Source organism: Malus domestica, chromosome 07, assembly GCF_042453785.1.
Source record: "Malus domestica chromosome 07, GDT2T_hap1".
In the NCBI taxonomy this organism is placed as follows: domain Eukaryota; kingdom Viridiplantae; phylum Streptophyta; class Magnoliopsida; order Rosales; family Rosaceae; genus Malus; species Malus domestica.
Genome location: NC_091667.1, coordinates 2,421,591 through 2,448,747, shown reverse-complemented (window position 1 = coordinate 2,448,747; position 27,157 = coordinate 2,421,591). Strand labels below are relative to the sequence as shown.

The 27,157-nt window shown below is 40.1% G+C and overlaps 2 protein-coding genes and 1 pseudogene across 4 annotated transcripts; all 3 read left to right on the top strand.

The window, feature by feature from the left end:
* The first annotated feature begins 214 nt into the window (after window positions 1-214).
* Window positions 215-3,528, top strand: LOC114825740 (putative disease resistance protein At3g14460). Its single transcript, XM_029104764.1, has 3 exons — window positions 215-626; window positions 770-1,158; window positions 2,692-3,528. Exons 1-3 carry the CDS (start codon window positions 215-217, stop codon window positions 3,526-3,528), a joined length of 1,638 nt encoding a protein of 545 aa, XP_028960597.1.
* Window positions 2,738-6,657, top strand: LOC114825949 (probable inactive purple acid phosphatase 27; annotated as a pseudogene).
* A 7,314-nt stretch (window positions 6,658-13,971) lies between these two features.
* LOC139197301 (putative disease resistance RPP13-like protein 1) lies at window positions 13,972-26,023 on the top strand. 3 transcript variants are annotated; one of them, XR_011582555.1, is made up of 3 exons: window positions 13,972-14,202; window positions 25,450-25,582; window positions 25,705-26,023. XR_011582555.1 is itself a non-coding variant. In XM_070824394.1 (3 exons), exons 1-3 carry the CDS (start codon window positions 15,761-15,763, stop codon window positions 25,728-25,730), a joined length of 957 nt encoding a protein of 318 aa, XP_070680495.1. In that variant the 5' UTR covers window positions 14,218-15,760; the 3' UTR covers window positions 25,731-26,023. The 3 variants fall into 3 exon arrangements, 2 of the variants coding, with proteins under 2 accessions (XP_070680495.1, XP_070680496.1); XM_070824394.1 differs by lacking the exon at window positions 13,972-14,202 and adding an exon at window positions 14,218-16,558; XM_070824395.1 differs by lacking the exon at window positions 13,972-14,202 and adding an exon at window positions 14,230-15,210.
* Window positions 26,024-27,157: the final 1,134 nt, after the last annotated feature.

The window sequence follows — 27,157 nt, the reverse complement described above, 5'->3', positions numbered from 1 at the left end:
ACCTGGACCATTATGGAATATTTTCAGTTTCAACAAGGTACCTCATGATCTCTTACGAACACTGTATTGTTTGAGAGTGCTCTCTTTATCTCATTGTAACAACAAGGAGTTGCCTTATTGGATTGGCAATTTGAAACACCTAAGGTATATAGACTTGTCATACAGTAGATTTGAAAAGTTACCTGAAACGATATGTACTTTGCATAATCTACAAATGTTGCTCTTGTTCAATTGTTATGAACTTGCTCAGTTGCCGATCAACTTGGGGAGACTCATCAACTTGCGCCATCTTGATGTTAGAAGCACTAATCTAAAAGAGATGCCACCACATATGGATAAGTTGAAGGATCTCCACACATTGAGTGACTTTGTTGTTGGCAAACAAACTGCACCTAGCATTGTAGTGTTGAAAGAGCTTCAGATAGTAGGTACACTTGCTATTTCAGGGCTTCATAATATTGTGAATTCTGAGGATGCTTTTGTTGCCAATATGAGAAATAAGCACCTTGACGGACTAGCTTTGACATGGGGAGCTGAGACCGATGATTCACAAAAAGATAGAGAGGTGCTTAATAATCTCCAGCCTCATACACACCTGAAAGCCCTCAGTCTTAAGTTTTATGGGGGTACAAGATTTCCGGATTGGTTAGGAGATCATTCTTTTTCTAATTTGGTTTCTCTTCGACTCGAAGATTGTAAACATTGTTGCGCCTTGCCACCACTGGGGCAGCTACCCTCGTCACGCTTTATGTTTGTGGGTTAAATGAAGTGGAGACCATAGGGCCTGAGTTTTATGGTAATGGTGTTTCTGTTGTTATGCCATTTAGATCTCTATCAGTTTTATTCTTCAAAGATATGTTGGGATGGCAAGAGTGGTCTCATTTCGGAAGTAGCCAAGAAGGTGGAGCTTTTCCTCATCTTTGTCAGCTCTATCTGACAAATTGTCCCAAGCTAACAGAGAAATTACCTGAGTATCTTCCATCCTTGACTACACTTGAGATAAGGAGATGCGAGCAACTTCTGGGTTCACTTCCAAGAACTCGGGCCATTTTGGAGATTCCTTCTGTGAAAGACAACCTTTGTCTTGAAGAGAAAACTAGCGGAACTAACTCATCTCTTACTCCATTTCCTTGTGACGGTCTGGCTGATGCTTTAAGAGTTCTTAAAATAAAAAATTGTTGGAACTTATTGATAGGTGCATTATTTATCACATTTTCAGGTTAATTCTCCCTAAGTTTTGTTATGGAATTGATTATAAAAGAGCCTTATTACTTTCCTTTTCTCTGTTTCTGTCAATCTGCGCATGCAGGACATTTTTTATGATAATTTGACTTTTCGGAGGAGTTTTGATGCAAGGACAATTGGAGAAGGAAGCTAAGAGATGGAAGATCATTGTGTCCAAATTTCGTAATTTTTCATGGAGTCAAACATTCCAGTTTTACAAATCAATCCCGCAGAAGTCACTGTCCCGTCAGAACTGCGCAGTTGTGGGAGAATGAAGATTTGGAGGCTTTCCCGATTTTTGCTAGTGATGTGGGATATATGCCTGGAAAGATAAGAGATAAAGCTACGTTTTCCATATTTTTACAGATTTTTCCAGAAGATAAATCGGCCCCAAATCTGGCGTGCAAGTCAGATGCCGTATTTCCCAAGTCCAGAAGGATTCTTTCCTAGTTTGTTTCATTAATTACTTAGGAGTCTGTTTTCTTTTAGGATAGTTGTTATCAGACTTTTGAGGGTTTTATGGGAGGATATAAAGAGGGCCCGAGGGTGTCCCAAGTGGAGGGGGGAAAAACGAAATACACAAGGAAGATTCGTCCAAAGTGAAGACAGGCTGTTGAGTGTGTTCTTACCATTCTTTTCCGGATTTTATTTTGTTTCTATGATTTCTTATGTGATTATTATTATGACTATGTGTAACTAAACTCTTCTTCTAAGGTTTATGAAGAAGCCATGACATGATTATTCCCAAAGTATCTTGTTGATTATTATCTGATTACATGCCATGTTTAGTTTTTAATCTTTGTGCTTAATCTATTCTAGATTTACATGTTCTTGTGATTGGCCATCATTGTGAACTTGTTTCTAGATAATTAGATAAATCTGAGAGGATGACCAATATCAATTAGGTTTATTGGAACTAAGATTAGGAAGAGTAGACAAACTAGTGAGGATAACCAATATCAAACTAGTCCTGCTTGGTTGACATAATTCTTCTGTGCTTAATGGGTTTGTATGTGTTTAACTGTATGCCTAACCAATAGGATATAGTTTTCATGTATAGGCACACGAGTTGATGCCTGACCAAGGATTAATTCATATCTTAGAAAGAACAACCTTAAATATTGGCATGGTAATTGGATAGTAATTGGCTTGAAGAAAAGGGAATAGGATTGTTATTGGTGGATTCATAACCTTAGGCTTTCATCACATTAATTTCTTTTAAACTTTCTTTTGTTGCGTGTTTTCGTTATTCACATTCTTAGTCTAATTTGAAGTAAAGTTTCAATTATTTTTCATAATCAATTAATCAATCATTCGTTCCTTAGTTAAGTTAAGTTTCGCGTAATCAACTGGTTGAATTGGCATTAAAGGCAATCTCTGTGGGATCGACCTCGTATTTGCGTTTATTTCTACAATTGATTCGTGCGCTTGCGAGTTTAATTTGGTTTAAATTAATCTATTATTTAGGTTAGTTTAAATTTACATCACTTATCTCCACTAAATCACTGCTATGCATTCCTTCAAACATTGAAGATAAAGAGTAGCTGTGATTCAACCAAGTCTATCCCGCTGGACTACTTCCCAAGGGTTAAAGAGCTCAAATTATATAACTGTAGGAATCTGGAATCCTTTACTTATTCCCAGGATTCTGAAAGCCCTATAATCCTGTCCCTCAGTTCCTTGAGAATATTTAATTGCCCAAATTTTGTATCTTTTCCCGATGGAGGACTGTATGCCCCCAACTTGATTGTGCTTAATATATCTGAATCCTATAAATTGAGGTCATTGCCAGAACATATGTGCACCAGTCTCTCATCTCTTCAGGCTGTAATCCTAGAGTATTGTTCTGAACTAGAGTCATTTCCTGAAGGGGGGCTGCCTTCAAATTTGGATATGCTGCGTATCTTTGGATCCAAAAAACTCATTGCCAACCGCATGCACTGGGGTCTGGATAGGCTCATCTGTCTCAGATACTTGGCTTTCAGCTTTGACGAATGTGAAGACGTTGTATCATTTCCGGAGGAGGGGCTTCTGCCTACCATTTTGACTACTCTCTGCATCTTCAATAGTCCAAATCTTAAGATCCTGGACTCTAAGGGTTTTCAAAACCTCACCGCTCTTCAACATTTGTTCATTGATGGGTGTAATGAGCTTGAATGCTTGCCAGAAGGCCTTCCCACTTCTCTTTCTCATTTGGATATCAATAAATGTCCTTTGCTGACACAAAGGTGCCAGAATGAGATAGGGGAAGATTGGCCAAAGATTTCTCACATCACTCGTGTAACCGTTGATGGGCTCGATTAAATAAACTGATCGACTCTCTCTCAGGTACTTCTTGCACTAATATGATTTTTGAAGTTTATGAATGGTTCAATATTAGTAGGGAATCTGAAAATTGTTAGTTCTGGTCACTTATTCACTTTCAACTATTTATGCAATCTATAACTACCTGATGTTTAATTTCTAGTGGATTTAACTTCATCTTTCAGTCCATTAATGCTATGTTCCTGTCAACTACTTCCTCATTTTTAGGTGTGAGTTGTTCCTTCGCATATTAATTTGTCACTTGTTTATGTTCCTTTACGTATCAATCCAAATTTAAAATTATTTATGTTGTTGCTTTGCTTGAAATTCAATGACTATAACAGAACTGTATTCATTGTACATGAAACCTACAAATTGCGTATACCAAATTGTATAAGTTGATGGATCAATGGTAGTAATTTTTCTCCTAATCTTCGGATGCACTAACTATGACTCACCCCAGACAGGCCCGATTGGGGTTTCATTCTGAAGGTCTTTTTAATCTCTTTGTTTTCGTGTTTGTGCCACCTTTATAATTGATAGGTTCAGCTCTACCAAGTCCAGCCAAGGACTTCGGCTGGCATGATCCAGCCTTCATCTAGTTTCTCTTACCTATACGGAAGGTATGAATCGTTATGATGTAGTTCTAACCTTATAACTAATATTTGGTAAAAGAAAAAGAAGAAACAATGATCCAAAATATTTGATGAAGGAGAATGTGGTGTATGATGACAATGATCAATATATATACATATATATAATTTTGTTATTAACAAAAGAGCCTTTCATCTTTTTTCAAATTCATGAACCAAAATGCAGCAATTCAGTTGGTTGGAGTGATCAAATCCAATTCCGAACTCCACCAGCAGGAGGATCTGATGAACTCAAATTTCTTGCATTTGGCGACATGGGAAAGGCTCCTCGTGATTCTTGGGCGATGCATTACATTCAGGTATGATGCATTAGTTTGTGCCAATTACTCAAATTTCTGGCACATGTTTGTACCTTGAAGGAAAAGTAAAGGCTAACAAGAATTTCAATCTTGTTGCATGAATGTACAGCCAGGATCTCTTTCAGTGATTCAAGCTGTGGCCGATGAAATAAATTCCGGGAATGTAGACTCTATCTTCCACATTGGAGACATTAGTTATGCGGCTATGCCACAGGATTTTTAGTTGAATGGAATCTTTTCCTACAACAAATCAGTCAAATCACTTCTCGAGTTTCGTACATGACAGCAATAGGAAACCATGAGAGGTATGCTCTTTTATTATTGTCAAACTCTCAATCCAGAGCACACATTCAAACAAACGAATAACTTTATATTTGAACAAGATGCTTGGCTACAAACATAACATCTAGCACTTGACAAAAACTATGATTTTCTTTTTTTTATAAATATATCATAACCTTTTGAATGTAAGGAGAGATGAAAAATGCTAACATAGCATTGCTTTAGGGTTTATGTGAGGAAAACGTTTAGCCAATAACTTGATAATCAGGAGGACTTCGGGAACAATGTTGTTACAGTTTGTAACTTCAGGGTTGATTTAGCCAATTTTTAAATGTCAATGACCAAACTGTTTCCCTATGTTTTGCTTTGCTTTGTGGGATTCATAACGTATATACATTATACGTACAATTTGCAGGGACTATATAGACACTGGATAAGTTTATATTTTACCAGATTCAGGTGGAGAATCTGGAGTTCCTTATGTGACTTACTTTCCTATGCCAACCTCAGCAAAGGATAAGCCATGGTATTCCATAGAACAAGCAAGTGTTCACATTACGGTGATTTCAACAGAGCATGACTGGTCCACAAATTCTGAGCAGGTAGATGAATCAGCACTTCTGCATTTGCTTAATCATATCATTAATTCAAGCAACTATACTCTCAGCTTATTCGATGCTTTTATTTTACGCACTATATATTACAGTATCAATGGATGAGAAAGGACATTGCTTCAGTTGATCGATCTAAAACTCCTTGGTTGATTTTTATGGGGTAAGTTAACTAAGAGACCTTAAAGTTTATGTTGTTTTCTAGTCTACTAATTGTAATGTACACATTTGAAAATCGAGTGTTCCAGTAATTAACTCTCTTTTTCACTCTTTTTATGTTGTAGTAAATATAATGCATGTTACTTTTTATACTGCAGGCATAGACCCATGTATTCCTCCTCACCTGGATTCCTCAATGTTGATAAAATATTTGTCAACGAAGTGGAACCATTACTGCTCGAGAGCAAAGTAACATCCCTTCCCTAGCTTGTTATTGGTGATATATTTCTGGCTAGTTAGTTCCATTCTGACATACATTGCTGTTGGAAATTTGAACTGTAGGTTGATTTAGTCCTATTTGGTCATGTCCATAACTACGAGCGAACTTGTGCGGTTTATAAGAGTGAATGCAAAGGATTGCCTCAAAAAGATGAAAATGGGATCGACACATATAATCATAGCAATTACAGTGCCCCAGTGCACACTGGAATTGGTATGGCTGGCTTTACCTTGGACGGGTTCTCAAGTGGTGTAAGTCACTCTCTCTCTCCCTCCCCCTCTCTCTCTCTCTCTCTCTCTCTCTCTCTCTCTCTCTCTACAGGCACACAGGATTTTTGTACCGTTCTTTACATGGAATTGGAATCTGATCAAACAGGTTAATAATCCTTGGAGTTTATCCAAGATTTCTGAATTTGGTTATCTAAGAGGATATGCTACAAAGAAAGAGATGAAATTAGAGGTCAGTAAATATGCAAAGTTTGAGACTGAAACTTTGAACAAATCTCACTGTGGCAGACTTGTATGTTCACTAAATTGCTTTCATGTTTCCAGCTTGTGAATGCAGATAAAAGAAAGGTTGAAGACAGATTCCGCATTACAAAATAGCAAGGTCATCTAATAGGAAGTTTTGTTAGAATTAATGCCTTCAATTAATGTGAACCAGTCTCAGTCAATACCGTCGACAACGGTTGATGCTTTAAATCATCCTTCACCTCCAGTACACTCAATGACGACTCAGTCCAAAGCTGCGGTCAAAAAGCCAAATCCTAAATATGCTTTGCATGTTCTTACTGACAAGAAAGTTTTTGAACCAACGTGTTTTAGCCAGGCAATAAAACACAAGGAATGGAGTATTAAAAATGGATTGAATATTTTCTATCCACACCTTCTACTGCAATAGCAGCAGATATTTATATACATCATATTACACACGCATGCAATAAAGAAATATATTGGAAGAGGCATCTTTGCTGTCCACAATGCTGCAGTCCATGTGAAGACCCTTGCTGTCCACGATGCACTGTGAGTGGAGCATCTTCGACAGAAGAAAATGGCTCCCATTAGAATAATCCATTAGAATAATCTTCTCATAATCTTTTCAACAGACTTCATCTAACAGCCCCCCGCAAGCTAACAGGGGGTGGTACAACTGGGAGCTTGGAGATAAGGAACTGAAATCTGGACGAAGACAATCCTTTAGTGAAAATGTCAGCAAGTTGGTCCTGGGAACACACATAATTGACCAACAACTGACCACGAACAACCTTCTCACGAACATAATGATAGTCAACCTCAAGATGCTTGGTTCTCGAATGAAAAACCGGATTGGACGCAAGGGCAATTGAAGAAACATTGTCACACCAAATGGTTGGTTGAACCAGATGGAGATGGAGATCTTTATAAAGAGACCTTAACCATGATAACTCTGCTGCAGTATAAGCTAACTGCCTATACTCTGCCTCTGCACTCGATACTGTCTTTTGCTTTTTTGAACTCTAGGATACAAGGTTGGAACCCAAATAAACACAGAAACCACCTGTGGAGTGACGAGTATCGGGGTTGCCAGCATAATCTGCATCAGAAAAAGCTGTCAACTTCGCAGTTCCTGGTTTATACAATAACCCATGATTATACGTAGCCTTCAGATACCGTAGGATTCTCTTTACAGCCATCCAGTGCGTTGTTTTTTTATAGTGCATGAACTGGCACACTTGATTCACAGCGTATGATAAATCAGGCCGAGTTATCGTAAGATACTGTAGTGCCCCAACAACACTACGATACATCTCTGGATTGGCAAAAGGATCTCCAGCATAGGCACTCAACTTCTGACCAGACGGCACTGGAGTGGAAATGGGCTTTGCGTCTGTGAATTTAGTTCGAGTCAGTAGGTCCAGAGCATATTTGGACTGACAGAGATGCATGAAATCACCATTATACTTGACCTCAATACCCAGGAAATAACTTAGTGGTCCCAAATCCTTCATTGAAAACAAACTACCAAGTTTCTTAATCAAATGATCCATCTGGCGAGGACTATTCCCTGTGAGGAGAATGTCATCGACATAGATTAAAAGAATGAGATATACACCCCGTTGATTAAACACAAACAAACTGTAATCACATGTGGACTCCTCAAAGCCCAGTTGAAGCAAGAAATCTGAGAAGCGTTGGAACCAAGCCCTAGGTGCTTGTTTTAAACCATAAATAGAACGTTGCAGCTTACAAACATGATTTGGAAACTGTTTGTCAATGAACCCTGATGGTTGCCGCATGTAAACATGTTCATTTAAGTAGCCATGCAAGAACGCATTTGATACATCCAGTTGGCGTACAGGCCACTTCTTTGACACAGCAAGACTTAAGACAAAACGAATGGTGCTGTGTTTAACCACAGGACTAAAAGTCTCAGTGTAATCCACGCCAGCCTTCTGATGAAAACCATTAGCCACTAACCGAGCTTTATGACGCTCAACAGTGCCATCTGCTTTGCGCTTAATTTTGAACACCCATTTATTTGGCAGTACGTTCATGTCAGATTGATGTGGAACTAAACTCCACGTGCCACACCTTTGTAATGCATTAAATTCTTGCACCATAGCTTCCCTCCACTCATGATGCTTGACTGCCTGACTGAAGCAAGTTGGTTCAACAGGAATATCTTTAATGGTAACATGCATAGCATACTTTGGATTGGGTTTGACAACTCCAGACTTGGAACGTGTAGTCATAGAGTGGCCAGTATCACTAGACACATTAGCTGGCAAAGATTGTGAATTGACTAACACTTGCTCATGTGATTGTAGTGTGGGTCCTAAGGAATGGTTAGATGGTAATGGTATTGGGGGTGGAGATGTTAGATCAGGAGAGGAAGAGATATGTGGCGTGATGGAAGTATCAAGAGAGGACTGGGCACTATGGGTATTGGTTGTAGTAGGACACACGGGAACAGTTGTGGTTAAGGGAAAAGTAAATAATAATTGGGGTAAAAGATTGTTACCTTGTGATGCAACGCTTTCAGGATGAGATGTGAGTCCCTTAAAAGGGAAAAAATCCTCATCGAATAGGACATGGCGAGACAAGTAAACTCGTCTTGTGGACAGATCCAAACATTTGTATCCTTGATGATCAAGAGAATACCCAATAAAGACACATGACTTGGATTTTTGTTGTAATTTATTTTGATTATATGGTGTTAACCAAGGAAAACAACGACAACCAAAAACTTTTAACATGGCATAATTTGGTTTTCTTTGAAACAATTTCTCAAAAGGAGATATGTTTGATAGTACACGAGTTGGCAGACGGTTTATCAAGTATGTAGCAGTTAAGCATGCATCAAACCAAAACTTATTAGGCATACGAGATTGAGAAAGCATAACAATACTGGTTTCGACAATGTGTCGGTGTTTCCGTTCTGCCAATCCATTTTGTTCAGGATGTTTTGGACAAGAAAAACGTTGAGAAATTCCATGAACGCCAAGAAAATTTTGAAAGGCATGACTTTTATATTCACCACCTTCATCACATTGAAGGGTTTTAATTGAACAATTAAACATCTTTTCAACCTTAACTTTAAACTTTACAAATATGTCAAAAACTTCAGATTTTTGTTTCATGGGAAAGATCCAAGAATATCGGGAATAATCATCCACAAACAACAGGTAATAACGAAAACCTTCATTAGAAATAATTGGAGAACACCACACATCAGAATGTAAAAGTTGCAAAGGAAATTGAGAGACAAACTCAGACTTACTGAAAGGTAACCTAGTACTCTTTCCTAAAGGACATGACTCACAAAAGATGACATTAGATGTACCATGAATTGGTACAAATTTATTTGAAATTAAAAACTTGATTATTGGTTTGGCAGGGTGACCAAGACGAGCATGCCACTTTTGAACAGACACCCTAACTCCCACAAACGCAGAAACTGGATACTTGAGTTGACCACTGCCATTTGGAAATGGGTATAACCCATTCTCACATCTCCCTCGGAAAAGCGTCTTCCGTGTCTTGAGGTCCTTAACAAGGAAAAAATGTGGAAAGATTAGTAAATAACAGTCATTGTCTAAGGTGAACCTATGGGCGGAGATGATATTGGTAGAAGCAGTAGGGCAATGAAGGATATCTTGTAAAGCAAATGAGCAAGCAGTAGTATTAAGTTGAGTTGAACCACAATGTGCAATAGAAATTCCAGAAGTATTGCCTATACCTCCCACACCATCTTTACCAGTATAGTCTTTAGGATTTACCAAATTCTGAAGGTCTGGAGTAATATGTGCGTTGGCACCTGTGTCCAGGAGCCAAGTTCCATTTTGCTGCTTGTTGATGGGGATGGTGGAGGACGTCATTGTCGAGAGACGTTGGGCAGGGATTCGGCCTTCAAAAGCAGTATTCATGCGGTGGTAGCAGTCAAGAGCGGGATGTCCAGGTTTGCCGCAGATTTGGCAAACAATGCGATCACCATATGAAGCAGATCTTTCAATATTACCTGAAGGATTGCGCTGATAATTATTATTGCGTGGGTTGTAGCTTCTTTGAGCACCACGAGTGGATGGAGAGGTGCCTCGTCCATTTCCACAAGAGCGGCCTCCACCACGGCCTCTAGACGCAATGAAGGCAGTGACAGTAGCACCTTCCACCAAAGGGACAGTTTGGTCCGCCATTCTTCTTTCGGTTGTGAGCAGGAGTGCTTCAAGAGTGGGATACGTGATAGGATTATCACGAGCTTGTGCAGCACTTACTGTCATCTCAAAGGCCGGTCCAAGATTGGTCAACACAATCTGCACGAGCTCATCATCACTCACAGGATGCCCAGCTAGGGCAAGGTTATCAGCTATCGCATTCATGCGATCCAGGTAATCCGCCACAGATAGATCACCTTTCTTGGTCTGCAACAACTCATTTCTCAAAAACAAAATTCTATTTTGAGAAGTAGAGGCATACCTTTGCTCAAGAGCTTCCCAGGTTGCTCGAGCAGTTCGTTTGCTTGCCACCACAGACAAGACAGAGGCAGTTAGAGAACCATTTATCCAACTGAGGATCATTTGATCCTGTTGTACCCAGGCAGTGTACGCTGGGTTCAGAGTGGTTACACCAGTCACATTCTTTGGAGGACACACCAGCGTGCCATCAACATATCCCATCAGGTCCCTACTTTTTAGGATAGGGAGTATTTGAGCCAACCACAGTGGGTAGTTGGTTCTATCAAGTTTGATATTAACAACAGTGGAAAACGGATGAAAAGAGTTGTTTGGGAGGGTGGATGAACTAGCGGGAACATTGTTTTCAGCCATGGAAGCGAGGATGGGAAGGATAGGAAACTAGGATCGCTGTCGTTAGACAAAAAAAACTCTAGAAACCATATTAAAAATGGATTGAATATTTTCTATCCACACATTCTGCTGCAATAGCAGCAGATATTTATATACATCATATTACACACGCATGCAATAAAGAAATATATTGGAAGAGGCATCTTTGCTGTCCACAATGCTGCAGTCCATGTGAAGACCCTTGCTGTCCACGATGCACTGTGAGTGGAGCATCTTTGACAGAAGAAAATGGCTCCCATTAGAATAAGCCATTAGAATAATCTTCTCATAATCTTTTCAACAGACTTCATCTAACATGGAGGACTGCGATGGCCCAGGAATTCAGTGCCTTGCAGCGGTGTGGCACTTGGAATCATGTCCCTTATCTTAGTGGCATGAATCTATTGCCAAATAAGTGGGTGTTTAAGATCAAACGACGTGCAGATGGCTCGATTGAGAGACATATGGCGAGGCTTGTGGCAAATGGTTTTCATCAGAAACCAGGGATGGATTACAAGGAGACCTTCAGTCCTGTTGTCAAGCATAGCACCATTAGACTTGTTTTAAGTCTTGCAGTTTCCAAGAAGTGGCATGTTCGACAGTTGGACGTCCAAAATTCATTTTTGCATGGGTATCTAAATGAGGATGTATATATGAGACAACCACCGGATTGATAGACAAGATGGAGGGAATCAAGCTCATCAGCCCATGAAATCATGATCACATTCATTTACCTTATTAAGCTTCCTGATTGTATGCACATATTCAATTGTAAAATCTTTCCTTGTACAGTTTGTCAACCCCTATAAACTCTCTAAGAAATTGTATAAATACCTGTATTGAGATCAATGGAAGATCATCCTAAACATTCAACCAAAACCTGTGTCCTTTATCTTCGATAATACTTAATCTTTTATGGTATCTCAGAGCCCTTGACTCATCGTCCATTATTTTTTTTTTTCTACTCATGGCTGCCACTACCAATACTCCTCATTCTATAGATTCTTCCACCCTCCCCAATGTTTCCCACGCCATTACTCTCAAACTTGATACCACCAACTACCCTCTCTGGCTCGCTCAGATTGTACCCGTTCTCAAAAGTCGTCGTCTGATGCATTTTATTGATGGATCCTCCGAATGCCCTGCCTACTTTCTCAAGGATGATACTGGAAACCTCACCACCAATGTCAATCCTGCTTATGAGGATTGGATTCAGAAAGATCAATTGGTTCTTTCTTGTATCAATGGGTCTCTTGGCCTACAGGCTCTCTCTGCAACTGCTCGTTACCAATCTGTTCGTGATGTCTGGGTTGCTTTGCAACACCGATATGCGTCTCACAATCAGAGTCGCATCATCCAACTTCGTACAGCCTTCTTCCAAACCAAGCGTGGTGATTCCTCCATCGCTGACTATCTGGATCGCATCCACTCTCTTGTTGATAGTCTGGCGCTTGTTGGGTCGCCAATCACTGATGCCGATCTTGTTGCTGTGATCATGTCCAATGTTGGCCCCAAGTTCGAAAATACCGTTGCTGCTGCCCAAGCTCGTGAAAACCCAATTTCTTATGTTGATTTGGAAGCCCTCCTCCTCTCTGCTGAGTTGCGTCTTACTGATCCGACTCCTCATGTTGATCACTCCGTTCAAGCTATGGCGGCCTCCCAGAATCGTAATTCCTCTCGCGGGGGTGGTCACTCCATCCATTGTTTCTACTAATCTGCCAATCAAATGGCAATGCATGTTTGTACTAATTTGTGCACAAATTTGAGTCCGTGTACACCATTAAGTAAAAATGGATTTAATAATGGATGGAAGGAAAAAGAAAGTCTGTGTACACCAGTAAGTACAATTGTAGCATAAAAAAGAATACGCGAGCTTAAATTTCTATATAGCACATGAATCTTTCATCTCAATGCATATGTGAACCATCCAGATGAAGAATTATTAAGGAGGGGCAAGGTATCAAATAATCAAATTTATATTCAATGGTTGAGATTAAATCTCAACAGAATCCGACAGCTATTAAAAATCTAAATATATATTTAAAAATTAAACAATATATATATATAATTTTTTTTGGTTCGGTTTGGGAATACGAAATCCCAAAAACTTGAGACCGATTCCCGTACCAAAATTTCGGAATCGGTTTGGTATTGGGTACTGAAATTTTCGGGAATTTCGGTTTGGGATTTTTTCGATTTGGTTTCTGGAATTTTTTTGTTCGGTTTGGGATTTTTGGGATTTTTTTCCAACCCTACTTAGCAATGACCCAAAGCTCAAGGGCATGCTTATTAGAAAATGTAACCAAGGGACACGCGGCGAAACAATCCGGGGACACGTGGCCCCGCCTTTCACCCAACAGTCAAGTTAACATTTGAAAAGCAGAAAGCTTTGCAACAACGCTAAGCTATTCTCCATTATCTGAGAAATTGGGAGTAGGGGTGGGTTCAAAAAACCGAAAACCGAAAAAAACCGAAAACCAAACCGAACCGAAGCCGAAAAAAACCGAACCGAAAAAAAACCGAACCGAAACTGCCAAAACCGAACCGAACCGAATTTGGTCAGTTCGGTTTCGGTTTTTGAGGTTCGGAAACCGAACCGGACCGAACCGAACCGAAAAAAAAATAATTTATATATAAAATATAAATACTAAAAAAATGTGTTGGCGTCAGGGTTTGAACCCCTGACCTAGAGGTTGGGATGGCTGTTTCAAGACAACTTGACTGTGGGCTTATGTTGTTATAATCGTACCCGAAATATATTTATAGGTTTCTAATATGTAATGCTTTTATAAAATTTCTTAAGTTTACAAACCCTAGCCGTCACTCTCTCTTCCATTTCAGTTTTAGCCTTTTCTCATACACTCTCTCTCTCCCCTCCGCTACTTTCCTCCTATCTCTCTGCTTCCTCACTCTCTCACTCTCTCTCTCTCTCTCTCTCTCTCTCTCTCTCTCTCTCTCTCTCCAATCTTCTCCTGTTCTCCTCGCGGATTCGTTCATCCAAATCATAATTTTCCCTCGCCCCCTTTCGAATCGGAAGCAGAGAGGAGGATGGCAGAGGGAGTTCGAATCGGTTCAATCTCTTCCTTATTTTAACTATTAATTTAAAAAAAAGATTTATTTTTTTTGGTTTGGTTGTGTTTAATTTGGTTGATTTAAATTTGGTTGTGTTTTATTTTTTTCGTTTGGTTGTATTTATTTTTTTCGTTTGGTTGATTTTAATTTGGTTTTGTTTTTGTTTTTGTGTTGTGTTGTTGGTTAATTTTCGTTTGCATATTTTTTTTTTTCAATTTCGTTGGTTCTGAACTTCTGATGAATTTGATCTGTAGCTTCTAAATTTCATGGTTTTGCAATTTGTTTTGGGTATGCTGGATTTGGTTAGGTAACTTCATTTATGAACACTATTAGACTATTAGTTGAGGTTTGATTAATTTGTGAGAGTACATACGGTTTGATTAATTTGTTTTGGGTATGCTGCTGCTGAACCCTGGATTTGTTGTGGCTGTTTTGCATTTTTTGGAGGAAAAAAAAAAACCGAAAAAAAACCGAAACCGAACCGAAAAAACCGAACCGAAAAAAAAACCGAACCGAAAAAAACCGAAAAAAATTTGGGCCGAACCGAACCGAACCGAAATTTCGGTTTGGTTTCGGTTTTGGCAAAAAACCGAACCGATAAGAACCGAACCCAGCCCTAATTGGGAGTCCATTTTCTTCTCAATCTTTCAACTTCCCATCCATCGGAAGATTGAAATCCATGGCGGGGGCAATTGTGGGCGGCGCTTTTCTCTCTTCCTTTCTCAACGTCTTGTTTGATAGGCTGGCCTCCCGTCCCGTCGTCGACTTCTTCCGTGGACAGAAGATCAACAGCGGACTGCTCAATAAGTTGAAGATTAAGCTGCTTTCAGTTAATTCGGTGCTCGATGATGCGGAGGAGAAGCAATTCAAAAACCCAGCTGTGAGGGAGTGGCTCGACGAACTCAAAGATGCTCTGTATGCTGCAGACGACCTGCTTGATGAGATCAAGGCTGAAGCTCTGCGGCGAAAGCTCGAAGGCGATGAATCCAGCAGCAGCAAAAGTCAGGTACGGATCTCCAGTTCCGATGAATTTGACAAAACAATGGAACCCAAGATTGTAAAAATGCTTGAGAGGTTAGAATTTATTGTAAATGAGAAAGATGTGCTTGGTTTGAAAGAGGGTGTTCCAAATCAGCGATCACAATCCAGATTATCTACCACTTCTTTGGTGGAAGAGGACGGTGTGTACGGTAGGGATGAGGACAAGGAGGCCATTGTGAAGCTATTGCTATCCGATGATGCGAATGGCAGTAAGTTGAGTGTGATTCCGGTTGTGGGAATGGGTGGCATCGGAAAGACCACCCTTGCGCAGCTCGTATACAACGATGCTAGAGTGAAGCAACATTTTGACTTGCAAGCATGGGTTTATGTTTCAGAAGAATTTGATGTTGTTAGAATAACTCAAGGAGGCTTTGACGTGAAAGAAATGTTTCTTTGTTCATGATGATGTATGGAACGAGAATTATATTCACTGGGATGCGTTGCGGTGTTCTTTTGAGTCTGTCGCACACGGAAGTAAGATCATTGTGACTACACGTAACCAACGTGTTGCATCAATGATGGGTACTGTCACAACTTATCATCTAAACCACATATCTGAAAAAGATTGTGGGTTGTTATTTTCCAAGCATGCCTTCGGCAGGATAAACTCAGCTGTGCATCCAACTCTAGAAGAAATCAGTAGCGGAATAATTAAGAAGTGTAAAGGTCTTCCTTTAGCTGCAAAGTCTCTTGGGGGTTTGTTGTGCTGTAAACAAAGTTACAAGGAGTGGGATGAAATATTGAAGAGTGAAATATGGGACTTGCAAGATGATACCATTCTTCCAGCTTTGAGATTAAGTTATCATCATCTTCCTTCTCATCTAAAACGATGTTTTTCCTATTGTTCGATTTTCCCCAAAGGTTACAAATTTGGAAAATCAGAATTAGTTTTGTTGTGGATGGCTGAAGGTTTTTTGTCACCCCAAAGAAAGAAAATGATGGAAGACGTTGGAGGGGAGTACTTTGATGATTTAATATCGAGGTCATTTTTTCAGCATTCAGATGATGAGTCTGATGACCAATCACTTTTTACCATGCACGACCTTATCAATGATTTAGCAAAGTTTGTATCAAGAGAATTTTGTTTTAGGTTGGATGATAGTGACTCATTCAATAATGTTTCAAGCAAGACTCGTCATCTCTCATACACTCTGAATAACCCCTTCAAAAGACTTGGTGTAGGTGTTCATGCGACTGCAAAGGAGGAGATTTCTGGTTTTGATAAATTTGAAGCTTTATGCAAAGCCAAGTATTTGCGCACCTTCCTAGCAATACAACCTAAACCATTATCGAGAATTTTCTGTTTCAACAAGGTACCTCATGATCTCTTACAAACTGTGTATTGTTTGAGAGTGCTCTCTTTATCTCATTGTGACAACAAGGAGTTGCCTGATTGGATTGGCAATTTAAAACACCTAAGGTATATAGACTTGTCATACGGTGGATTTGAAAAGTTACCTGAAACAATATGTACTTTGCATAATCTACAAACGTTGCTCTTGTTCAATTGTTATGAACTTGCTCAGTTGCCAATCAACTTGGGGAGACTCATCAACTTGCGCCATCTTGATGTTAGAAGCACTAATCTAAAAGAGATGCCACCACATATGGATAAGTTGAAGGATCTCCACACATTGAGTGACTTTGTTGTTGGCAAACAAACTGCACCTAGAATTGTAGTGTTGAAAGAGCTTCAGATAGTAGGTACACTTGCTATTTCAGGGCTTCATAATATTGTGAATTATGAGGATGCTTTTGTAGCCAATATGAGAAATAAGCACCTTGACGGACTAGCTTTGACATGGGGAGCTGAGACCGATGATTCACAAAAAGATAGAGAGGTGCTTAATAATCTCCATCCTCATACACACCTGAAAGCCCTCAGTCTTAAGTTTTATGGGGGTACAAGATTTCCTGATTGGTTAGGAGATCATTCTTTTTCTAATTTGGTTTCTCTTCAACTCGAAGATTGTAAACATTGTTGCTCCTTGCCACCACTGGGTCAGCTACCCTCCCTCGTCACGCTTTATGTTTGTGGGTTAAATGAAGTGGAGACCATAGGGCCTGAGTTTTATGGTAATGGTGTTTCTGTTGTTATGCCATTTAGATCTCTATCAGTTTTATTCTTCAAAGATATGTTGGGATGGCAAGAGTGGTCTCATTTCGGAAGTAGCCAAGAAGGTGGAGCTTTTCCTCATCTTTGTCAGCTCTATCTGACAAATTGTCCCAAGCTAATAGAGAAATTACCTGAGTTTCTTCCATCCTTGATTACACTTGAGTTAAGGAGATGCGAGCAACTTCTGGGTGCACTTCCAAGAACTCGGGCCATTGTGGAGATTCCTTCTGTGAAAGACAACCTTTGTCTTGAAGAGAAAACTAGCGGTACTAACTCATCTCTTACTCCATTTCCTTGTGACGGTCTGGCTGATGCTTTAAGAGTTCTTAAAATAAAAAATTGTTGGAACTTATCTCCACTAAATCACTGCTATGCATTCCTTCAAACATTGAAGATAAAGAGTAGCTGTGATTCAACCAAGTCTATCCCGCTGGACTACTTCCCAAAGGTTAAAGATCTCAAATTATATGACTGTAGGAATCTGGAATCCCTTGCTTATTCCCAGGATTTTGAAAGCCCTATAATCCCGTCCCTCAGTTTCTTGAGAATATTTAATTGCCCAAATTTTGTTTCTTTTCCTGATGGAGGACTGTACGCCCCCAACTTGATAGTGCTTAATATATCTGAATGCGATAAATTGAGGTCATTGCCAGAACATATGTGCACCAGGCTCTCATCTCTTCAAGCTGTAAATCTAGCCTATTGTTCTGAACTAGAGTCATTTCCTGAAGGAGGACTGCCTTCAAATTTGGATATGTTGCGTATCTTTGGATCCAAAAAACTCATTGCCAACCGCATGCACTGGGGTCTGGATAGGCTCATCTGTCTCAGATGCTTGGCTTTCAGCTTTGACAAATGTGAAGACGTTGTATCATTTCCGGAGGAGGGGCTTCTGCCTACCATTTTGACTACTCTCTGCATCTTCAATAGTCCAAATCTTAAGATCCTGGACTCTAAGGGTTTTCGAAACCTCACTGCTCTTCAACATTTGTTCATTGATGGGTGCAATGAACTCGAGTGCTTGCCAGAAGGCCTTCCCACTTCTCTTTCTGATTTGGGTATCGACAAATGTCCTTTGCTCACACAAAGGTGCCAGAAAGAGAGAGGGGACGATTGGCCAAAGATTTCTCACATCGCTCATGTACTTCTGCACAATATGATATTTGTAGTTTATGAATGGTTTAATATTAGTAGGGAATCTGAAAATTGTTTTTCTGCTTACTTATTCACTTTCAGCTATTTATGCAATCTATAAATACCTGATGTTTAGTTTCTTCTAAATTTAACTTTATCTTTGAGTCCATGAATGATATGTTCCTGTCATCTACTTCCTCATTTTTAGTTGTGAATTGTTCCTTCGCATATTAATTTGTCAGTTCCTTATGTTCCTTTTCGTATCTATCCAAAGAGCGACCGTTTTCGTTACCTAGGATCTATCTTGCAAAAGAACGGAGAATTAGATGGAGATCTCAACCATAGAATACAAGCTGGATGGATGAAGTGGAAGAGTGCATCCGGCGTGTTGTGTGACCGCCGTATGCCACTGAAGCTCAAGGGAAAATTTTATAGGACGGCAATAAGGCCGGCGATGCTGTATGGCACAGAATGTTGGGCGGTGAAGCATCAACACGTACACAAAATGGGTGTAGCGGAGATGAGGATGCTTCGTTGGATGTGTGGGCACACGAGAAAGGATAAGATTAGGAATGAGGATATCCGGGGTAAAGTAGGAGTAGCCGAAATTGAAGGAAAGATGAGAGAAAATCGGTTACGGTGGTTTGAACATGTGCAAAGAAGGCCTACTGACGCTCCGATTAGAAGATGGGACTATGGGACAGAGGTTCAGGGCCGAAGGGGTAGAGGAAGACCTAGGAAAACTTTGGAAGAGACCCTAAGAAAAGACTTAGAGTACTTGGATCTAACGGAGGACATGACACAGGACAGAACACAATGGCGTTCTAAGATTCATATAGCCGATCCCACTCAGTGACTTGGATTTTCCAAGTCTCCAACCGAGAAGTTTTCCTCACTCGGGAAATTAAGGGAACACTACCTCAACCTACATGCTTCACTCACAAAGCTTCAACATACAAGCTTCAACAAAAGAAAATTCAAAGAACTTAGCGAAGAAGGCTTTGGTGTATTTAACACAATACGTTGAAATGAAGGAAAACTTATTTATTGATATCCCCGATAAGGTACAAATATGTACATATACATGAGTCAAAATAAACAAACAAGAGGGAGCCTTCACAAAGGTTGCTTAGGAGAAGTCTCAGCAGTCGGTAGAGCCCCAGAAAGAGAAGGCACCGGAGGGGGATCATTCGGAGCCTCAGTACTGGACAGAACCCTAGAAGGAGGAAACATCAGAGGTTGATCATTTGGAGCTTCATTACGCGGTACAACCCCAGAAGACGAAGGCAATAAATGCATTTGGAACAAACCCACAAATCTCTGATGATCAAGTAAAACCTGACCATCAGATTCCTTCATCTGGTCAAGCTTCCTCTTCATGTTTGTAGCATAGTCATGTGCGAGCTGGTGCAACTGTTTATTCTCATGCTTGAACCCTTTAATCTCCTGTTTGAGACTCATCACTTCAGCCGCCAATGATTCAACTTGGCGGGTTCGAGCAAATAGGCGTTGGGCCATATTAGACACATAACCTGCACACTGAACACTGAGAGCCAAAGAATCCTTAACAGCCAACTCATCAGACCGTTTGGAAAATAGTCTGTTATCTTTGGGAGTGAGAAGGTTCCTGGCCACTACCGCAGCGGTCATATCATTCTTCATCACGGAATCCCCAACGGTAAGAGGACCAGTAGGGGAGACGAAGGATGGGCGCCATATGTTGTCTGGAGAAGGCAGGGCTGCCTCTTCAACAAGGTTCAAGTCAAAACGACGGTCGGAGAGGCCAGACATTTTCAAAGGTGTTGAAGAGAGAAGAGGTCGGAAAAAATCAAGATCTTAGAAGTGCAAGAATGGAGCTTCTACTGGTGGAGATTCAAGTGTGCTTTGGAACTTAATGCCAGCCCCTATAAAAATCTGCACTCGACGAAGCTTCAGAAATCGAAGAGGCGCCTGCTCAGAAATCGAAGAGGCGTTTGCTTTCTCAAAAGCTGGGCTGCTTAAAGACCACGAGGGTCGATCTCAGAAATCGAAGAGACGTTTGCTTTCTCAAAAGTTGGGCTGCTCAAAGACCACGAAGGCCGATCTCAGAAATCGAAGAGGCTTGCTTTCTCAAAAGCTGGGCTGCTCAGAGACCACGAGGGCCAATCTCAGAAATCGAAGAGGCACCTACTTTTCCAGCCTTGTCAGCACCTGTCACACGCACACTCAGCTTTGCGGAAATTATGGGCATTCTGTCGAAGATTTCTGGTGAAGTAGAAAGCACATGAATCGTACTGTTCAATCACCCACTTCCCACACACAACAGTAGCTCATGGGTACCACAGATAACTTTGCCAAAGTTCTCTGACAAAGTTGAGACACGTGAAGCTTGCAGCTCCCACTACATCGCTCTGACCAAGAAGGGTAGAAACAACACTAACAAAGTTTAGACACATAAATTTTGAAGGTCTAGCTACCATATTATTACCTACAAGGGTAAAGGAACAGTACCACTGCTGGATAATTGGAAAGTCCCGGTGTGTCAACCTCTGTGCTTCGTGGCAAGGTAGACTAGCAAACATGCCCAACCTTTACTCACATTCGAGAAAACATTCCCAACAAGATTGCTTGCTCCAAAATCGAAGAGGCACCGCCCTCCGAATCTCGAGAGCCAGACTCCCAACATGATTACTTTCTCAAAAATCGAAGAGAGGGTAAAGGAACACTACCACTGCTGGATAATTAGAAAGTCCATGTGTGTCAACCTCTGTGCTTCGTGGTAAGGTTAACTAGCAAACTTGCCCAACCTTTACTCACATTCGAGAAAACACTCCCAACAAGATTGCTTGCTCCAAAATCGAAGAGGCACCGCCCTCCGAATCTCGAGAGCCAGACTCCCAACATGATTACTTTCTCAAAAATCGAAGAGACACCGCTCTTCGAATCTCGAGAGCCAGACCCCCAGCAGGATTGCTTTCTCAAAAATCGAAGAGGCATCGTTCTCCGAATCTCGAGAGCCAGATCCCCGACAGGATTGTTTGTTCCTGGATCTCTGTGGATAAAGCTTGTCTGTAATCTTCACACGCAACATCAGCTTTCCAGATACCACAGACCACTTTTTCAAAGTGCTATGACAGAGTTAAAACATGTGAAGCTGGCAGCTCCTACTACCGTGCTATGACCAAGCAGGGTAAAGGAATAGCATTATTACTTGATGTTAGGGAGACTCCTATATATGTCAACCCCCATCCCCAACGGACAGGCAGACCTGCAAAAATGCTCAACCCTTCCTCTTATCTGAGAGGACACTCCCAACGAAGCCTTTCGAAATATTTAGCTTTCTTTCCCCCCGATAATACCTCTGCAAACAAGCTATACTAGAGCAAGAATATCTCATATCATCAGGGTTAAAAGCAAGAGTATCCCATATCATGCTTTTTCCCTGTCTTTTCCTTTGGCCTTATTCTTACCTGCAAGACAAGGAGAAAGAGAGCAATCAGTCAGCACTTGGAATCAAGCTTCCAGCCAGGAACTGACTGCCTGGAACCCCTTACCTGATTACTTACTTGGCATTGCTCTCGAGTACTCATCTTCAACATCTTATGCTTCCAGGGAAGATACCGCATCTGCCTGAGGAACAGATAGGGCAAGTGAGAAGGATACAAGGAAGCATGTGGAGACAAGCGTAACAGCACACGTGCCGATACATCCACTACTCTGTCAAAAGCAAAAGTATCCCATATCAGCAGGGTCGAACGTACTCTAGATTTGATGGACTTGTTTTGACCCTCAAATTCTTCAGTCGGCCTTATACTCTGGAGGAAACCAGAAAACCCTCCAGCCCAGTTCAAGAATAAGCATGTGGAAAGTTACTTCTTCAAAAGCAAAAGTATCCCATATCATCTCTTCTCATTTTTCTTCTCTTTATCCTTCATGCTGCCTGCAAGATAGGGAGAATGTGAACAATCAGCCGGAGCTCTGATTGCTTACCTTGTCTGTCACCTCTTTCAGCTGATCCCCTAGCTCGGCGACTTGGGAAACTCCTACTACATGGTTTGTATCGCGCTTGACCAAGCCTGAAACTACAAGTAAGCTTCAAGTGAAATTGATACATTACCTTGTGCATCTCCACCAGTTAAAGATACCACCCCTGGATGGAGGAAGAGTACTTCCAGAGAAGATGCCACATCTACCTATGAGACAGATAAGGCAAGTCAAGACGATACCACACTCCGGTACTTAGAAGTTTCGTGATTACGAGCTCATTCTCCCACAATATTTCCTAATGTCATTTGTACTAAATCATTCACTTGTACTCACTAAAGGAGAGCTTGAACCTATGTACTTGTGTAAACCCTTCACAATTAATGAGAACTTCTCTATTCCGTGGACGTAGCCAATCTGGGTGAACCACGTACATCTTGTGTTTGCTTTCCTATCTCTATCCATTTATATACTTATCCACACTAATGACCGGAGCAATCTAGCGAAGATCACAAAAAGCGACCGTTTTCGCTACCTAGGATCTATCTTGCAAGAGAACGGAGAATTAGATGGAGATCTCAACCATAGAATACAAGCTGGATGAATGAAGGGTAAGAGTGCATCCGGCTTGTTGTGTGACCGTCGTAGGCCACTGAAGCTCAGGGGAAAATTTTATAGGACGGCAATAAGGCCAGCGATGTTGTATGGCACAGAATGTTGGGCGGTGAAGCATCAATACGTACACAAAATGGGTGTAGCGGAGATGAGGATGCTTCGTTGGATGTGTGGGCACACGAGAAAGGATAAGATTGGGAATGAGGATATCTGAGGTAAAGTAGGAGTAGCCGAAATTGAAGGAAATATGAGAGAAAATCGGTTCCGATGGTTTGGACATGTGCAAAGAAGGCCTACTGACGCTCCGGTTCGAAAATGTGACTACGGGACAGAGGTTCAGGGCCGAAGGGGTAGAGGAAGACCTAGGAAAACTTTGGAAGAAACCCTAAGAAAAGACTTGAGTACTTGGATCTAACGGAGGACATGACACAAAACCGAGCGCAATGGCGTTCTAGGATTCATATAGCCGACCCCACTTAGTGAGAAAAGGCTTTGTTGTTGTTGTTGTTGTTGTTGTTGTTGTTGTTGCTTGAAATTCAATGACTATAACATGAAAAAAATGTTAGTTGTTTATCCTATGCCTCACATATGCTTACTACTTCTTCGAGGAAGTCTGCCATACACAGGATTCATCATCGAAAAATCTTGGTTTTTTATCTTAATTTCAATTTTGATCAGGTTTAATCATAATGGCTAGGACTTCTAGTTCTTATTTGAGAGGTCGGTAGACATTTCATTCTTTGCTTACACCCATAAAAATGTCTTTAAATAAGGCAAGAACTTAAAAAACAAACAGGATTTAACCATACGAGTCATAATTTCCAAGACATATCTTAATGTTCAGATGGATTACCAAGTATTCTGATGTAACTATGATTTGGTTTATGAATTTTTGTTTCTCGTGATGTTAAGAAAACACGCTAAGCAGAACACGAACCTAAAAGTTGCTGTTGATCACTCGTCAGAGTATTTGGACCACAGATAGATGGGACCAATATTATACTAGGACACCATAATACCGTTATGCTTCATGTTTTCTTTTAGCACTCGGGAATCTTATAGAGGACTAACCGGCAGTTCCCTATTACCCTAGAAAACACGCTAAGCAGAACACCAACTTAAAAGTTGCTGTTGATCACTCGTCAGAGTATTTCGACCACAGATAGATGGGACCAATATTATACTAGGACACCGTAATACTGTTATGCTTCATGTTTTCTTTTAGCCCTCGGGAATCTTATAGAGGACTAACCGGCAGTTCCCTATTACCCTAGAAGACTTCTGCATTCTAGGAAACTGAGGAGAAACTTTAACTCCAGGTTGCTTAAACTTTAATGGGACTTTTTTGGTCTGTTTGTATGCACTGATATATACTTGTTTCCTTTAATGACCGTTTCCCTGTACACACGGATGAACAAATTCATTGTCATGTCTTTCTAGTGCTTCATAGGTGTGCCCATGGTGAAACTTTAGCAGATACCTAATGCAACACTGGAAAAAACGATATTGCTAGACAACCGAACTTCTTCTCTCTAACTTTATCTTCCCAACTTAGGAGGGAGTGTACGAGGTCGTAATTGTTTTGATGCAATGGTGCTGGTGAACATCATTTGCCACCTAAGTACATAACGAATATTCGGGAGCAATATTTGGGATATTGAGCATTTCTCTCAATGTTTTTACTTACCCCTCTAACTGCTAAACCTTTTTCGGATGTTTATTTTGTCAATTATTTTTAACTGTGGTTCCATGTTATTGCTGGCAAGAAGTTTAGGTACTATTGTGGAAGAGGATGTGTAGTAATTATATGCTCTTGTTGCCGTTGCTAGTATCGTTGGTCAAAAGAAAATGTATCTGGTTTTTACTACAAGAAACAAGTTCTTTTCTTCCCTTACCAAACAACATGCATGAGAAATCATCTACATCACGCATGTGTCAATTTTTCTTAGGACATTCGAACCTGGGACCTCATATAATTACCAATACCATAGCCTATATCAAGTTCTGTAGCCCTGTGGGTTGGGAGAGGGAAAGGTTTTTCACACATGCTACCTATTGGACTGAGTTCAATGAAGTTCTCAATCTAAGATTACCAAAATTTCCGTTCGCAATGACTTCCGGATTTCTTTTCCAATGTAGTGATTCAAAAATTCCTGCACTTGTATTTGTGTGATACTAGTTTCAGCTTTAGATTGATTGATTTCTATTTTAATCAACATCGACGGAAAATTTATGGTAAACAAAAACTGTATATAGTAAATACACTAACTGCAAGACTTTGTAGGCTCATATGTGTCAAAGTTTGTTATTAGTTAATATCATGTCTCCCTATAAATTTGCGATTGCTGTTCACTGATCTGGGTTACTCCTTCTCAGGGTTTTCTTATTTTCGCTCTCTGCCTTCAGAAGCATCAGTGTGCTGGCATTTGTTCCTCGATCTCGATTCAACACAGAAGTGTGTTTGTCTTGATTGCAGATGCTTCTCCTCAGGGGCATCACCTTCCCTTAGGTATATTTCTGGTCTGCACTCATTTCCTTTAGTTTTCTTCACTTGTTCGAAGACACAAACAGTTTCTGTGACAGGTTGTTCGCAATCGCAAATTTGACGGGTGTCCTTTTTTTTTTTTTCAGTTTCTGAAAGCGGATACAAGTTTTGACTGCAGCTTCCACATTACTAAACCAATGGTCGTACAGATGATCGAAAGCAGAAAACAGAGAAGAGCATGAGGAATGTCACGTAATATTTTTCTTTAAACGAGATTAACAACGATTTGTTTTCGTTATTTGTATGATATTACCGTAATCTGTTAAACCATTGTTCAATTATTTTCCTCATGGGCATCGAATCCAGTTGATAGACAAACACATTTAATCACATGTACAGCAAACCAGCTAACAATGTTGGCCATCTTATTTACATACATGAGTAAGGATTTATGTAGAGTTTTTAGCCATAATGTCACTATCCTCGTCCTCAAAACGAATTAGCGATCTATTAGGTTATAATTAGTGAGGCAATGGGATGATTAGTACTAGAACGAGTGATTAAGCACTGATACAAAGTGATTACCACCAACGGATTGCTTTGAAATCCTATTAAGGTTTGGAATATTAACTAAGGTTTAGGGCCGGTTTTGCATTGCTGAAATTATTTTAAAAGCAGTTTTTTTAAAAGAGCTGGGGCTAAAATTGTGTTTGGTGAATGAAAAAAAAAAGTGTTTTTTGTCAAAATCATGGGTTCAAAACAGTAGAAAAGCAGAAGTAGCTCCACCCTGCATCTAAAAACGTGTTTTTTTTTGTTTTTCACAGCACAACAATTCTAAACTAGCTTTTAATGAATTTTACCAATATGAGCAAAATTAAAGCTACATAAATTACACATAATATCATTCATTAATGTAAACTAATGATTAGAAATCTATAGAATAACTCGTACTAGCACGCATGAAGATATTAAAAATAAGGTGTCTTTAAATTCTGATAATCCAAGTTAATTCTCTACGATGTTTGCTTTGTATTGCACCTAAATACATGTTACATGGTAGGTTCGATGATCCTTCTTCTATTTGTTTAATATTGTGTATGTTAAGAGTGGCCGCCTAACTTTCTGAATAGTTTATGAGTACTCATTGAACCTTAAACAAAACAACCTTCCCAATATAATCATTCGGCTATTTCTGTTTGTTCATATTATTATTATTATATACACTTTTTGCCTCTCTCTTTTCTTTCATGTTTTTTAATCGTACCTTTTCCTGGTGACTTCTCCCCCAATTTCTTGGGAAACACATTGTTCCATGTGAAAATTCTAAACGTTAACTATGCTTTGTGTTTGTGTGAGAGAGAGAGAGAGAGCGCTTTTATATGGACATTGACATCACACTGTCCAGAGTTTTAGAATCTGACAATTCAGACTATTCAAATTAAATTTGACGATCTCCATTAACTCATTTTGCTAGCATACTTTACATAAATCAAGAGTTTTGATTTCTCTTTCACATAAACTAAAAGACCGAAATTCCTTAAGCTCTAGACACTAAACTCTAGAAAGTATCCAAATTCGATTGACATGTTCATGTCATTA

What these genes read in the sequence shown, in the direction of transcription:
- LOC114825740 (XM_029104764.1), top strand. Translation starts at nt 215, where the DNA reads ATGTTGCTCTTGTTCAATTGTTATGAACTTGCTCAGTTGCCGATCAAC. An exon ending in CAGTCTTAAGTTTTATGGGG is followed by an intron (nt 627 to 769) that starts GTACAAGATTTC and finishes GGTTAAATGAAG; the next exon opens with TGGAGACCATAGGGCCTGAG. An exon ending in GTCTGGCTGATGCTTTAAGA is followed by an intron (nt 1,159 to 2,691) that starts GTTCTTAAAATA and finishes TCTATTATTTAG; the next exon opens with GTTAGTTTAAATTTACATCA.
- LOC139197301 (XM_070824394.1), top strand. Translation starts at nt 15,761, where the DNA reads ATGATGGGTACTGTCACAACTTATCATCTAAACCACATATCTGAAAAA. An exon ending in GAATTTTCTGTTTCAACAAG is followed by an intron (nt 16,559 to 25,449) that starts GTACCTCATGAT and finishes ACTCCTTCTCAG; the next exon opens with GGTTTTCTTATTTTCGCTCT. An exon ending in GGGGCATCACCTTCCCTTAG is followed by an intron (nt 25,583 to 25,704) that starts GTATATTTCTGG and finishes TTTTTTTTTCAG; the next exon opens with TTTCTGAAAGCGGATACAAG.